This window comes from Triticum aestivum, chromosome 2A, assembly GCF_018294505.1.
Source record: "Triticum aestivum cultivar Chinese Spring chromosome 2A, IWGSC CS RefSeq v2.1, whole genome shotgun sequence".
Taxonomy (NCBI): Eukaryota; Viridiplantae; Streptophyta; class Magnoliopsida; order Poales; family Poaceae; genus Triticum; species Triticum aestivum.
Window position 1 is genome coordinate 110,337,606 of NC_057797.1, and position 14,062 is coordinate 110,351,667.

General features: G+C 41.5%; 1 protein-coding gene and 1 long non-coding RNA gene across 2 annotated transcripts; both read left to right on the forward strand.

Annotated features, from left to right (window-relative positions):
- The first annotated feature begins 2,219 nt into the window (after nucleotides 1–2,219).
- LOC123184961 (uncharacterized) lies at nucleotides 2,220–3,325 on the forward strand. The gene is made up of 2 exons (XM_044596987.1): nucleotides 2,220–2,736; nucleotides 2,831–3,325. Exons 1-2 carry the CDS (start codon nucleotides 2,350–2,352, stop codon nucleotides 3,254–3,256), a joined length of 813 nt encoding a protein of 270 aa, XP_044452922.1. The 5' UTR covers nucleotides 2,220–2,349; the 3' UTR covers nucleotides 3,257–3,325.
- An 8,393-nt stretch (nucleotides 3,326–11,718) lies between these two features.
- On the forward strand, nucleotides 11,719–13,891 carry LOC123187871 (uncharacterized). Its single transcript, XR_006494174.1, has 2 exons — nucleotides 11,719–12,118; nucleotides 12,928–13,891. It is a non-coding gene; the product is annotated as an uncharacterized lncRNA (long non-coding RNA).
- The last annotated feature ends 171 nt before the right edge of the window (nucleotides 13,892–14,062 follow it).

A 14,062-nucleotide genomic window follows, 5' to 3' on the forward strand; every position in this document is an offset into this window, starting at 1 on the left:
ACCATTCCGATGTCTGAATATAGCCTTCCAATATATCAATCTTTAAGTCTCGACCATTTCAAGACTCCTTGTCATGTCCGTGATCTCATCCAAGACTCCGAACAAACTTTGGTTCATCAAATCACATAACTCATAATACAAATCGTCATCGAGCGTTAAGCGTGCGGACCCTACGGGTTCGAGAACTATGTAGACATGACCGAGACACATCTCCGTTCAATAACCAATAGCGGAACCTGGATGCTCATATTGGCTCCTACATATTCTACGAAGATCTTTATCGGTCAAACCACATAACAACATACATTGTTCCCTTTGTCATCGGCATGTTACTTTCCCGACATTCGATCATCGGTATCATCATATCTTGTTCAATCTCGTCATCGGCAAGTCTCTGTACTCGTTCCGTAATGCATCATCCCATAACTAACTCATTAGTCACATTGCTTGCAAGGCTTATAGTGATGTGCATTACCGAGAGGGCCCAGAGATACCTCTCCGATACACGGAGTGACAAATCCTAATCTCGATCCATGCCAACTCAATAAACACCATCGGAAACACCTGTAGAGCATCTTTATAATCATCCAGTTACGTTGTGACATTTGATAGCACACTAAGTGTTCCTTTGGTATTCGGGAGTTGTGTAATCTCATAGTCATAGGAACATGTATAAGTCATGAAGAAAGCAATAGCAATAAACTAAACAATCATAGTGCTAAGCTAATGGATGGGTCTTGTCCATCACATCATTATCTAATGATGTGATCTCGTTTATCAAATGACAACACATGTCTATGGTCAGGAAACTTAACCGTCTTTGATTAACGAGCTAGTCTAGTAGAGGCATACTAGGAACACTCTGTTTGTCTATGTATTCACACATGTACTAAGTTTCCGGTTAATACAATTCTAGCATGAATAATAAATATTTATCATGATATAAGGAAATATAAATAATAACTTTATTATTGACTCTAGGGCATATTTCGTTCAGCGAGAAGGAACCTCTGGTTTCCCGTAATTCATGCTCTACGGTCCGGGCATTTTTGTGTGGGTTAGTACCGGTTTGTGGTTCTGCAATTGTTCGGACAACGGGTTGGAGTTCTTGTAGCTCGAGTCAACCATCCCAACGTACCGGCTGCATCCAACCTTGGGAGGTATAAATCTAGTTATCCTAGATGCTTACAGCTAGTTATCCCTCCCGATTCGATCCTACGACGTGAAGATCGGAGCACCCTTGGGCATGAGCTCGTTCAACGTGTTTGCACCTATCATGTTGCTATAAAGCTCTCGTCGTGGCGGCTCTCCGGTGTTGCGACGGGCGTTCGCCGGCAACTTGCGGTGCTGCTAGATCAAAGCAGAGGGGCTGATACACGGTAGTGTGTGACTTATCTCCTCCCTTAGTCTCTCCTCCAAGGAAAGGCCGCTAGGGTTTTTGCCTCCCGTCGGCAGCGCCGCCGATCTCCCACGTCTCCTGTGGCCTTAGGGCCATGGGTGCGGGGTGGATCCCGGCCCTTGCTGGCGGGAGGGCTCCATTTTCAGGTGCTTCTTCAAGTTTTGTTAGGGCTTGTGTCCTACTCAAGAAGACAAGACGGTGGCGGCTTCTTGAAGATGGAATAAGGTTCTCCCCGTCTAGCCCCTGTCCCGATGGTGTGTCTAGCATCGTCGGAGGGCGTGTGGAGGTGTGTCTCCGGTGGATCTCATAGGATTCGGTCGGTGGTTGTCTTTGGTGGATCCGCTCGGATCCGGTCATTGTTCGTCTTTGTTCACGTGTCTTCGGGTTGGATCCTTCCGATCTAAACTTCTCTTCATCAGCGGCGGTTGCTGATCTGGCGCGTTGGTCCTATGAGGTCTTAGCACGACGACTTCTTGTCTGTCTACTACAACAACTTGTGCCCGTCTTCGATAAGGGAGGGACGATGACAGCGGCGCGCCTTCGGCTTGCTTCAGTGCTTGTAGTTATCGCTAGGTGGTATATGGATATGATTGTAATTTTCATTATTTTTAATGTTTGTTGTACTGTCATGATTGAAGATGAATAGATTGACAGTTTTTTTTAAAAAAGCAGAGGGGCTGATTGGATGCGACGCGAGAAAGAATGGATCGGACGGCTGGCGACCGGATTGATTTCATCGGATGACTCGTTAGTAATCGCCTTTGTCTGTTTGCCTTAGCTATAATCTCTCGGTTTGTTTAGTCTTAATTGGACCCGAAACCGACATAAAAGTTGGACCCGGCCACAACTCCCCTACATATACTATTTCAGATCAGAGGAGAAGAAGCACCCAGATCTTAGTTCTTAGATTCAGATCAGCAACAACCAAACAGCAAATTAACCTGATTAGCATGGAGATCCCGGTTCGAAGGGACGTGATAATGATTCGCCGCGTCTACGGCGACGACGCCGCCACGGCAAGCGTGGCACGCAGCCTCCTCGCCCCGGTCGCGAACCAGCTCTCCGGGTCCGGCGACACCCCCGACCTCCACCGCCGCCTCGTCCTGGTCCACCTCCGCTCGTTGAAAGGCCCCGAGGACGTGCGCGCCGCGTTCGACGGCGTCGAGGCAGTCGCGATCTGCATCCTCCTGATGAGGGCGGTGGTCGTCTTCGAGACCGAAGCCGGCGCCGCGCGCGCGCTGCAGGAGCCCGCCAAGGAGGCGATCGGACCGTGCACGGCGGTCCCGTCTCTAGACTTGGCCGCCGGATGCCATTTCATCCCCTACAAAATAATCAAGGTCTCCATCCGCAAAATCTCAAACTTTACGTGCTTGGCTAGGTAAACCTGTTAATCAAATATGGGCTAACTTGGTTTGTGATTTAACCAATCAGGTGTCGGCTCCTGCGGGGGCATCCGGCGCGCCGCCGCCGCCGGAGCCAAGCATGGAGGATCGCGCTCGGGCGTTTCAGGAGATGTGTGAGCTGAAGCCGATGATCGACTACGACGGCCCAGCTGAGTGGAAGACCTGTAGGCCTGGCATGACGACCATCACGCAGTTCGCGCCGTCGGCGGATTCGTTGGTCCACGGCCCGACGCTTGGAGGCGGCGGCTATCTGTGGATGCACGGCAGCATGGTCACGTACTACCATGCGGAGGCCGGCAAGCCGAGCGGCAGCGAATTCAATAATGTGTCGATACGGGTCAAGCAAGAAGAAACACACTCAACCAAAATCCGTGTCACGCCTCTCGAACCGCTCGTTTACGTTAATCAGTTCGGGCACTTATTTTGTGTTACTCCGACAGCAGGACCTAGGTAGAATCTTCAGGTCCTAGTAGCCGATGAACTTGTATGGACTACTTACATGATGTTTAGGTTATGTTCCCTACACCCTTGTTTTTACAGTCCTATTTGGCGCGTAGGTTGTTCAATAACGACCTAGCGCATACCTCCTCGCGCATGCAGTGCTCCACACAGACCGGCCAATTTTTGGATTTCTTCCCCAATAGTTTTGGGAACCTTCCCTGAACCGGTTTTTCATTTTCCTTTTTCTCTCTTTATTTTTTTTCTAATTTTCTTTTTTCCTTTTTTCTTTATTTTATATTTTATTTTTCTTCGTTTTACAAATATCTCTCAAATTGATGAACATTTTTCAGATTCACAAATATTTTTTTAATTTTGAATATTTTCCAAATCCGTGAACATTTTTGAATTCCCAAACATTTATTCAATTGTGTAGATTTTATAAAAGCAATGAAATTTTTTGTTAATCAGAGAAAAATTTCCAAACTTTTGCAAAAAAATTTGGAATTGATGGAAATTTCTGGATTTGATAAACATTTTTTGAAATGCATGCTCATTTTTTGAAAACAAATGAACTAATGTTTTCTTTTCTAATTTGGGAACAATTTTTGAAATTCGTAATCATTTTTTGAATTTTTTAAACATTTTGTACAAAGTCCCAAACATTTTTCTGAAAACAGAAATATTATTTTAATATGCCAACCTTTTTGGAATCTGCAAAGACTTAGTGATTTCCGGAACAATTTTATGAATTCATGAACATTATATTATTTCTTGACCATTTTTCAAAATTTACATTTTTTAAAAATGGAACCTTTTGGAATCCCAAATTATTTTACAGGATAAAAAATCATAAAAAAGAGTTATGAAATGAGAAAAACAGGGGTACATGTGCTAAGAGAATAGAAGTGGTTACTTTTCTTTCTATATGAAATTCGACGATTTTGTTGGCCCAAACGGGCATGCACGGGGGGAGTGGGAGGTGCGTGTTCCGCGTCTTCATGCCACGCGGGTCGCTGAAAAGGAGGTCCCCATCGAGCTTTTGTCATACTAATAATCGGGCTGGTTGTGTTGTCTACAAATTTTCTAGATTGGTTGGGCTTTGTGGTTTTCTCTTCTTTTTCGGCCTGCAACATCACATGTTTTCTCTTTTACAACATTGATCGCTTCCTTGTTTTTGAAGTGCATATTTTGGCCCAACCCGCTTCTCTTTACTTCTCCACCTTTTGGTTATTTATGTTCTTTCCTGTTTTAATTCTATTTTTTACCTATGTCATTATTTTTATTTTTATTTTTTCCTATATAAATCTACTATTTTTACATTAACGTTTTAAATATATATACGACCAGAAATTTCTCAAACATGGTGAATATTATTTTTAAAAAATCCACTGAACATTTTTTTAATATATGATGCGAATTTTAATTATGCGGTGAACATCTTTTATATATGGCGAATATATTTTTCATAACACAGTGAACAATTTCTAAAACTAGATGAACATTTTTTAAATGTATGTTGAATTGTTTTTGTAATATACGTTGAACATATTTCCAGCAATAATTAAATGCATTTTATGTTCATTTTGCTAAACAATCAATTAGTCAAAATGTGACAGCAACATGTATCTTCCAGTTTTTTCATCTGGTATTTACCTTTTAAATGTCAGCATTTTCGTTCTTGAAAAATGGACGCCCAAACAATGAACACATGAATGAAACAGTAAATAAACAAAATAAAACTAAAATAGTCAGCTAGAAGCAGTCAGGAGAATGAAGGAAAACGCAAGCTAGAAACAGGAATACAATGTACGAAACATGAAAAGGGTAGGAAGGTTAATGGGCCACAAAACAGTCACCCCGTGAGTAACCTCACTTAGTAAAGTCTGGTCTTTGAAGCCAATAGACATTAACAGCGAGCTCTCCAAAAAATGACACCAGCCTTTTTCGAAAAAAAAACCCTACTAAAAAGGTATGGCAGTGTTCCGTTGCTTGTGAATCAAACCTACAAGAAAAAAGCAAACAAAATCCCTATTTGCGAGTCGATGGTCGAGTTGGAACTGAGGCAGAAAAAAGTCAGATCAACTTGCGAATCAACGGTGGAACTGAGCTAAAAAGGGGCCAAGGCATAGTTGCATGTCGTTGATGGATTTGCAACTCACACAAAAAGGAGTTGGGGCCATTTGCTATTTACGAGTTAAATGATGGACTTGCAACTAAGGCAAAATGGGCAAAAGTATTAAGGGTCCAGTTGCATGTCGACAGTGGACTAGCAACTGGGACATAAAAGGAGTCGGGTCGGTTCAAATCGATGGTTGACTTGCAACTGGGAGAAAGTCACCACTATTTGCGAGTCAATGATGGACTTTAAACCGAGGCGAATGAAAAGTCGAGCTCAGTTGTGGGTCAAAGGGTGGACTTGCAAATTGGGGCAAAAAAATATCAAAGAGCCTAGTTACATGTTAAAGGTGGACTTGCAAGCTTAACTATTTATGACTTGGTATATGTACTTAATAGACAATTGGTATATGTACTTATTTATGACTTGCAAGCTTAACTATTCCAATCATTCCATTTGTGCACAGTTCATCCCCTGCTTTGCAAGAAAAAAAGATCTGATAAGGCTGGGCGTTTATTCATTTCAACACTCCTCTGCTTAAAATAATGCATGGCTTTCTTTTCTATTGTTGTCTCCAAAACTTTGAAAGGAAATGTTTTTAATTGGACCAACTTGGAGAGAATTTGCCAAAGTATACAGAATCCAAGTTAGTATGTAGTTGTACTTCGATATTAGCACACATGGACATCAAACTGATGTGGAATTGGACAATGTTCCAACGGTTCATCCTTGTAAGTTTTCTCAGACATACATACCTTGCTTAGGTGGACTTGCGGTTACTTGCATGTTCTTAATAGTCATAAATATAAATATCTAGACATGTTCTCATTCTTGTTTATGTATATCTACTCAGCTTACTAAGTGATATCAGTAGAAGAAAGAGTGATAGTTGACAACATGGAACTTACTGCTGGACCCACATGTACGTGGAAAGACATGCGGTACGCCGTCAATTTTGCTGAGAATGTTGAATGGTTTGTGTGATCGTACGCACATGAAGCAAGTTCTGGACCGTACAAGGTACTACTTCACACTTTGACCGATTGGTAATATGTTTAATTGTTTTAGCATTCATTGTACAACATTTGTTATTTAAAATATGCTATCATACCATGTAATAATTGTGTTCATGCAAACGAGACTCCCTAGTCGTGTTCTTCCTGATCAGATGGATCGACATGGTGAAATGAGAATTATTATATTTCCTGAGGCTAAGAATGGTCGTTATACTTGGCGTCAGAAAAAGATGGACGCCTCATCGTAATGGATGGCTGGAAGGATTTGCTTTCCTTGTCGAAATTGGCAGTTAGAGACACGTTGTTCTTCGTGATCCACCAAAGAGGTGATGTGGTTATCCTCTTTGTCAAACTCATGACGGGTAATCTGTGTAATCTTTTGATGAGTAGTTCTATGTTGTTGATGCTCGAACACTCCTACTCGTGATGTGTGATACTTTTGGGAATGACGTTGCCGATGTACCAAATGCTCGTTCCATTCCTGAACTTGTAATGCTATATTATTATCTATGATTATATTTTCTTGTTTGTGTTTTATTTAAGAATTAGTATGGCATCTCATAGTTCCGTAAAATGATAGCATAAACGGAAAGAATGTAATAGATTTCATTATGAGCAACTCAATGAATATCCATTAGATAAACCAAAAACTTTGATTTCAAGCCCACTCCGCCATTTTTTTCCTTTCCCAACACGTCGAACATCTCAACTAGTACCCTGAAAATTTGATTCTAATATGTTATAAACTCTGTCACGGCAAAAATTATAAGGTACTACATTCTACTGGCCATTTATTAAATCATTTTTATAACCAGCTGGCCATTTTTTGTCACACTAAACATTTTATGTGACACTACGAACCGTCCCAGAAAATGGACATGCGTAGTGACGCCCAAACTCGTCCTTGAAAATCAGGCCACAACGTCACCAAAGTTGCCTAGGGGCTGCCCCAGGAGGAAACATCTAGTGACAGTGGGCCCTCATTGAAAATGGTTTCAGGGGACATTTTCTATTTCTCCGTCAGGGTTTTTGTCACTGAATAGACAAAAGTTTGTAGTGTTTGCACCGATACTCGAACGTTAATAATTTTTCAACGGGTTATCCAAATTGAGTGAAACCAACGCCAATTTCTTCGTCTCGATACCATATATCCAATAAACCCAACTAAAAATATTTTTGAAACATTAAAATTTGAATTTAAACAGATTCAAATTTAAACTTGATTAGGTCATAACTTTAATTTCAGAACTCTGTTTTAGTTGATTCTTTTTGCTAGTTAAAGCTCTTGACATATAGTTTTTTAAAACAAAGTCACATAATTTTACGACTGTCAAAAATATGTTTCTGTCCAGAAACTTTATTTGGACCTTTTGGAGTTTTTCATAAGTTTTTTATTTGCATTCTTTTTGAATCTTTGAGTGGTTTCTTATGTGTGATTATAGTTGTCACGGCCAGGATTTTATAAAAACCAAGTGTCTATGCTTACAGTGCTATCCCTGGATCATAGCTAGCATACAAATTAAAAAAGAATGAATATCAGTAAGACATACATCATTTTACTACAACAATAGATCCAGAGTTAAGCAAATAAATACCATTGGCATAGCTCAATGCTGGCACATAAAATAGCAGTCACTAAGTTAGGTCACCATCAATGCCACGGAGCTCATTGAGTGTAGACCATAACCCTATCGTCTCTTAATCTATCGAGATCTGCACATGATAGGTGCAGATGAGTAGGTGGAATGTACTCACAAGTTGCAAAGGAAAGTTTAACAGAATTTATATGCAGGGTAAGTATTGGTGGAGATTTCCTTTGCATAAACCAATTTTCTCCTATACTAAGTTTTGTAAACTTCTTTTGAAACAAAAAATAGTTTTTAGTATAAAAGGCAGGAGTACGACACTTGAATATACACCAGTGATAATTCTCCAAATTAGTATAAAACATACATAAGGTTGAAGTGAAACACATTCAGTAGGCTCATTCCTCAACTTTAACCCTTAAAATAGACTTTATAAAAAAGGGGATATTCTTCTCCAGTCCAAGTCTTTAGTTGCTCAAAATTTCCCATAACCGGGGGCATGACTAATTGATCAGGTTTAACCCTATGCAGAGGTCATACACGTTCTCCACACAACACAATCAACCCCATTTATCGTTACACACTTGGGTGGATGATTAGGAGAAGATTGTGATGAATCCTTTCCGTAATAGCTCCCTATACCGACCAAGCCGCCCGCAACTTCGACACGAAGGCCTCTCTCCGATGGCTGTCCCGGGGTAGTATTTCCCGTTAGTACTAAGCTAAGATAGAGCCCATAGTACTAGCATGTGATTGTACTGGAAGCTACATCCAACTGTACTTGAAAGATCTCAATCCCCTAGAGGACGGTCCCCGCCAAAAACCTGTGTGCAAGACCCCAGTTGGGCGCAATCACTTGTGGACGCTCTCATCAATACCATTCCGCCCTAGGAGTAGAAGTGAATGAGTATATAGTTTTATTTTTGAAAAGTTTTCACAAAATGTTGCCCCAAAAGAGGGCAAGTTTAATCGTTTAAAACTTGCTTGATTCCCAACCCTTTTCTTTGTAAGCATGGCTAAGCATATCTACAAGTCCCTAGGGCTTTAGCTAGCAATAATAATTTGCAAAACTTTGTAGTAAAACATGCATAATAATAAAATTTAAAGAGATATGCATAATATGAAAATATAGGTGAAAGCATGATTCAACTTGCCTAAATCTTGAAGTTGATTCCCTATTTATTATCATCACTCCTTCACTTTACGATTTATCTAACGATAAAATAAAATTACTTCAACACACAACAACTCAAAATGAAGATCCAACAAAAAGATGCAAATTAACAATATAAGTACATCCTTATGATAATTATAGAGTCATGGTTATGATTGAGATAAGATCGAGTTTATTTGGATGGGAATAGGCATATATTTTATTCTAGGGTGGATCAAATTGGTTAAGTGAATATCATGGTGTCAATACATAGTGATTGAGAGACAAGGTTTGATAACAAAATTTCCATAAAGAAAATATTTAGAATATTAGACTTATGGTCGACTATGGGAACTGAAAGCCGTATGAATTTAGGGAATTGAAATTAATAATTTACTATCTCCCATTTTTTATGCCAGCAACATATGAACAGAGAGGTTTTCTAGGGATCTTCTAAGAAGATTTATATAATAATTAAATGTAATTGGATCAAGTGGTTAAATTATGACTAAAGGAGGTCAAATTTAGGTGTACTGGTCAAAATAGGAACCAAACATTGTTGAAAAATTAAGAATTGAGTTCTAACAGAAGGGTATGGTTCTAGGGACCAACTTTGGTAATTGGAACATTTCCATGTGATTTCTAGATTAAAAGATATAGAAAATTTACTCAATTTCTTGTTTAAATCAGAACTAAATTTGAATTTGCTCAAAAGTGAAATATTCTAGTTCCATAAGAAACTATATGTTCCAGCAAATCCGGAGATATAAAAATTATCCAATTCAGACATGCGGTTTAGGAGATATGAATTTTTGAAGTTTGGACATTTTTCTGAAAATGATTACGGGATTTAATATTGGCTGCCATGTGTCGCGTTCTGATAGGCTAATAACTCTTCATTTTTAACAGAAAAAATAGGTGTTGTACATTAGGGAGAGAGAGAGTTCACCGGAGTTTTGCCGAATTTGGAGAAGAAAAGTCACCGACGTAAAAAAATGGGCAAAGAGGAGGTCGAGGGAAGTCCGTTTGACAAGGTTCCAGCCTCGACCTCATTCTGTGGTGGAGATGGAAGGCCGCCGGAGTTGCAGCGAACTCTGGCCGGTTGCGTGTGCCGTGGGGAACACGCTCGGGCTAGAAAAATGGAAGGGAGGACATGTCAGGGAGATGCGAAGCGTAAAGATACGAAGAATAGAGAAGGGATCTGGTCTAGCTCACCTCGACGGCGTCGAAAACGTCCACGGACAGCGGCCGCAGAGGAGGGAGTTTCAGAGAGGGTTTTTTGGATGGGCAAGTGAGTGGCGTCGGGGAGCTCCTCTGGGTACCTTTTATATATAGGAGCAGGGGAGGTCAGAATCGTGATGGAAATATGCCCTAGAGGCAATAATAAAATAGTTATTATTATATTTCCTAAATCACGGTAAAGGTTTATTATTCATGCTAGAATTGTATTAATCAGAAACTTAAATATATGTGTGAATACATAAACAAATACCAGGTCCTTAGTGAGCCTCTACTGGACTAGCTCGTTGATCAAAGATGATTAAGGTTTCCTAACCATGGACATGAGTTGTCATTTGATAACGGGATCACAACATTAGGAGAATGATGTGATGGACAAGACCCATCCGTTAGCTTAGCATAATGATCATTCAGTTTTATTGCTATTGCTTTCTTCATGTCAAATACATATTCCTTCGACTATGAGATTATGCAACTCCCGGATACCGGAGGAATGCCTTATGTGTTATCAAACGTCACAATATAACTGGGTGATTATAAAGATGCTCTACGGGTATCTCTGAAGGTGTTTGTTGAGTTGGCATAGATCAAGATTATGATTTATCACTTCAAATATCGGAGAGGTATCTCTGGGCCCTCTCGGTAATACACATCATAAGCTTGCAAGCAAACGACTAAGGAGTTAGTCACAAGATGATATATTACGGAACAAGTAAAGAGACTTGCCCGTAACAAGATTGAACTAGGTATGTAGATACCGACAATCGAATCTCGGGCAAGTAACATATCGATGACAAAGGGAATGATGTATTGTTTGTGACGCCCGAATAGTTAAGCTACAGTAACCCGCTGCTAATGATGCATTGTCATCCGATTAATGTTGCTAAACCTCACTTTGATCCAAAACTGATTCAAATTCAGATTCCAAAAAAAACAAGTCAAACAATTAAAATTTTCGAAAGGTAAAATAAAAATATTCCATGGGTTGAAAATATTCACTAACAATTTTTCATGAAAGAATAAATATTATTCATAATGTTAAAGTGCCCGTAAGCTCTTTTTAACTGACCCAAAAAGCTTTTCATGGAACCATCTCAAATTAAATAAATTTACAATTTTTTGAAGTAATTTGCAACTTTTTATACGAACTCCAAATAACACCTAATATTATTGTGCTAAGTTTCACAATTAACAAAATCCATTTGTTGGCTCAAATTAGTATAAAACAGTAGGAAATAAAAGAAAGCACAATTAAAAGAAAATGAATAAAAACTAAACCCTACTATGCACTTGCAGCCTGCTGCTACAGGAGCCGGCCCAGCCCAACAACGCTCATCCCCTACCTCTGTTCATCAGAGGCTGGGTGGACACGCGCGCAGCGTCTGTGGCCACGGATGGCCACGTGCCGGCCATCCGCCGCTCCCCCTGGTGATATATAAGTCTCCCCTCAACGCCCCAGCAAACCTAACCCTCTCCCTGCTCATCCCTCGCGCCGTTTTCTTCTCTGCGGCACGCATCCGAACGGCGCTCGCCATGGCCGTCATCATAGTCTCAGCGACCGGCCTTCTCGTCGCCTGAGATCAAGTTCAGGGGCTTCCACACCGTCGACTCCTTCACCCACGTGCTTTGAAACGAGCCGGGAGCCCGGGACAGCTCGTACTCTCGCCATCGAGCTCATCTCCGTCGCGTACATCACCGACATTCGTCGTCGTTGCCGCAGTTCCGGTCCACCTCCGGCCTCCCCGACCGTGCCATAGAGCTCGTGGTGAGCTCCTCGTTCCGTTCCCCCTTTCCCCCCTTCGATCCGTGTCGTTTACGCCGTTGTTCACTGTGGCCGGATCTCTGCTTTCGCGTACACATGTGCCCGCTGTTCCTTTCCTCGTTGCTTCTGCTCTGTTGATGCCGCCGCTATACTGCTGCTTACCGTAGCTGCTCTGCTGCTCACTACTGCTGCCGGCCGCTACTTCCATTGCCGCCCGTGGCTGCTGCCGCATGCGCCCCCGCGCTAGCTCGCCGCTACTGTTAGAGTAATCCAAACATGTTATGGTAGAGATAGGAAATCATAATATGAGTCGGTTTAAAGTTTCCTAGTATCAGGTACGTTAGGAAGCCGTGTTGTGTTAGCTTTGGCTGGTTGATTCCGGATGGTAGGCTAGCTTGCACGTGTCCTAGTAGTGCTTGTAATTAGGTGTAGGAGTATTAGTCCGTGTAGGGTTTGGAGTCCAGAACTAATACAGGTTTGCGAGGTCTTTAGGTGGGCTGCTCCTGCTTGTGCTATATATATATATATATATATATATATATATATATATATATATATATATATATATATATATATATATATATATATATATATATATATGTATGTATATATATATATGTATGTATATGTATGTATATGTATGTATATGCACAGCCTTGCATGAGTTTATTATAACAGAGAGAAAAGGAGAAAAGAAATAAAAAGGAAAAAGGGCACGATACGAGCCCTTGGCTATCAGTTTTGTGTGCGCGTGTGTTTGTGCAATTTTATGTGATCGGTCCTGAGAATGAATTTCCAACAATTGGTATTAGAGCAGGCAATTGTCGTTCGAGCGGCGACAAGGAGGATCGGGCAGTTGTCGTTCGGCGGAGCGGCGATAAGGAGGATCGGGCACTTGTCGTTCGGCGGAGCGGCGACAAGAAGGCGGCGAGGATGCTATCGCAACCGAGGCGACGGGTGATTGTGGTTCGACAAAACGACCTGGAGGAGGTTGACGGGAGCGGTAGTGCTGAGGTGCGGTGCTAGAAGATCTCGTCAAGATCGTCGTTCGGGGGGGGGGGGGGGGGGGGCGAGGAAGAGGCGGCAAAGTTACGAGCTATCGTCAAGGTGTGCACATGAGTTCTTGTAAGGTGCGTCCAAGAGCTCAGATGTGTGAATCTTCTGCTGCAGTTGAGATGCGTCACTGGCGGGGAGAATTGCAAGCGACAACGGGTGGAAAAAGGAATGCATGCCTTGTGTTTCCGTTCGTGGTTGCGGAGTTTCAGCGAGTTCATATACGATGAAGATGAGTTGCACGTATATGGCAAGTTGTGTTGCCGCTGGATATGAGGTGTCGTTTGATAAGATGTGGCATCGGTGACACTGAGAAGAAAAAAGATGTGGCGGGTGAAAAATGTGTCTCCCCATGCACAAGCAACCGATGAGAAGACGAAGATCAACGTGAAGATGGACGCGCACCGGTTAAGTTGAGTTCCTGCATGAGGCTATGCATTTAGTCTGCATGTAGCACGCTAAGATGCGGCAGCGTGGCTGGTAGTCCGGGTAATCGTTGGTTAAAGTTTATAAGTTGATATGCAAACAAAGTTGCGGTGATGATGAGGTGATGGCCATCGTCACAAGAAGAAAGAAGTTGTGGTCTGGTAAATTGTGTCACCGGAGACAATCGACGTGATAAGATGAACAGGCGGTCGTCTGTGTATCTCGTTGTGTAAAAAGTCGAATGTTTAAATTAGGGGGTGAATGTTAGAGTAATCCAAACATGTTATAGTAGAGATACGTGTTAGAGTAAAGATAGGAAATCATAATATGAATTGGTTTAAAGTTTCCTAGTATCAGGTACGTTAGGAAGCCGTGTTGTGTTAGCTTTGGCTGGTTGAGTCCGGATGGTAGGCTAGTTTGCACGTGTCCTAGTAGTACTTGTAATTAGGTGTAGGAGTATTAGTCCGT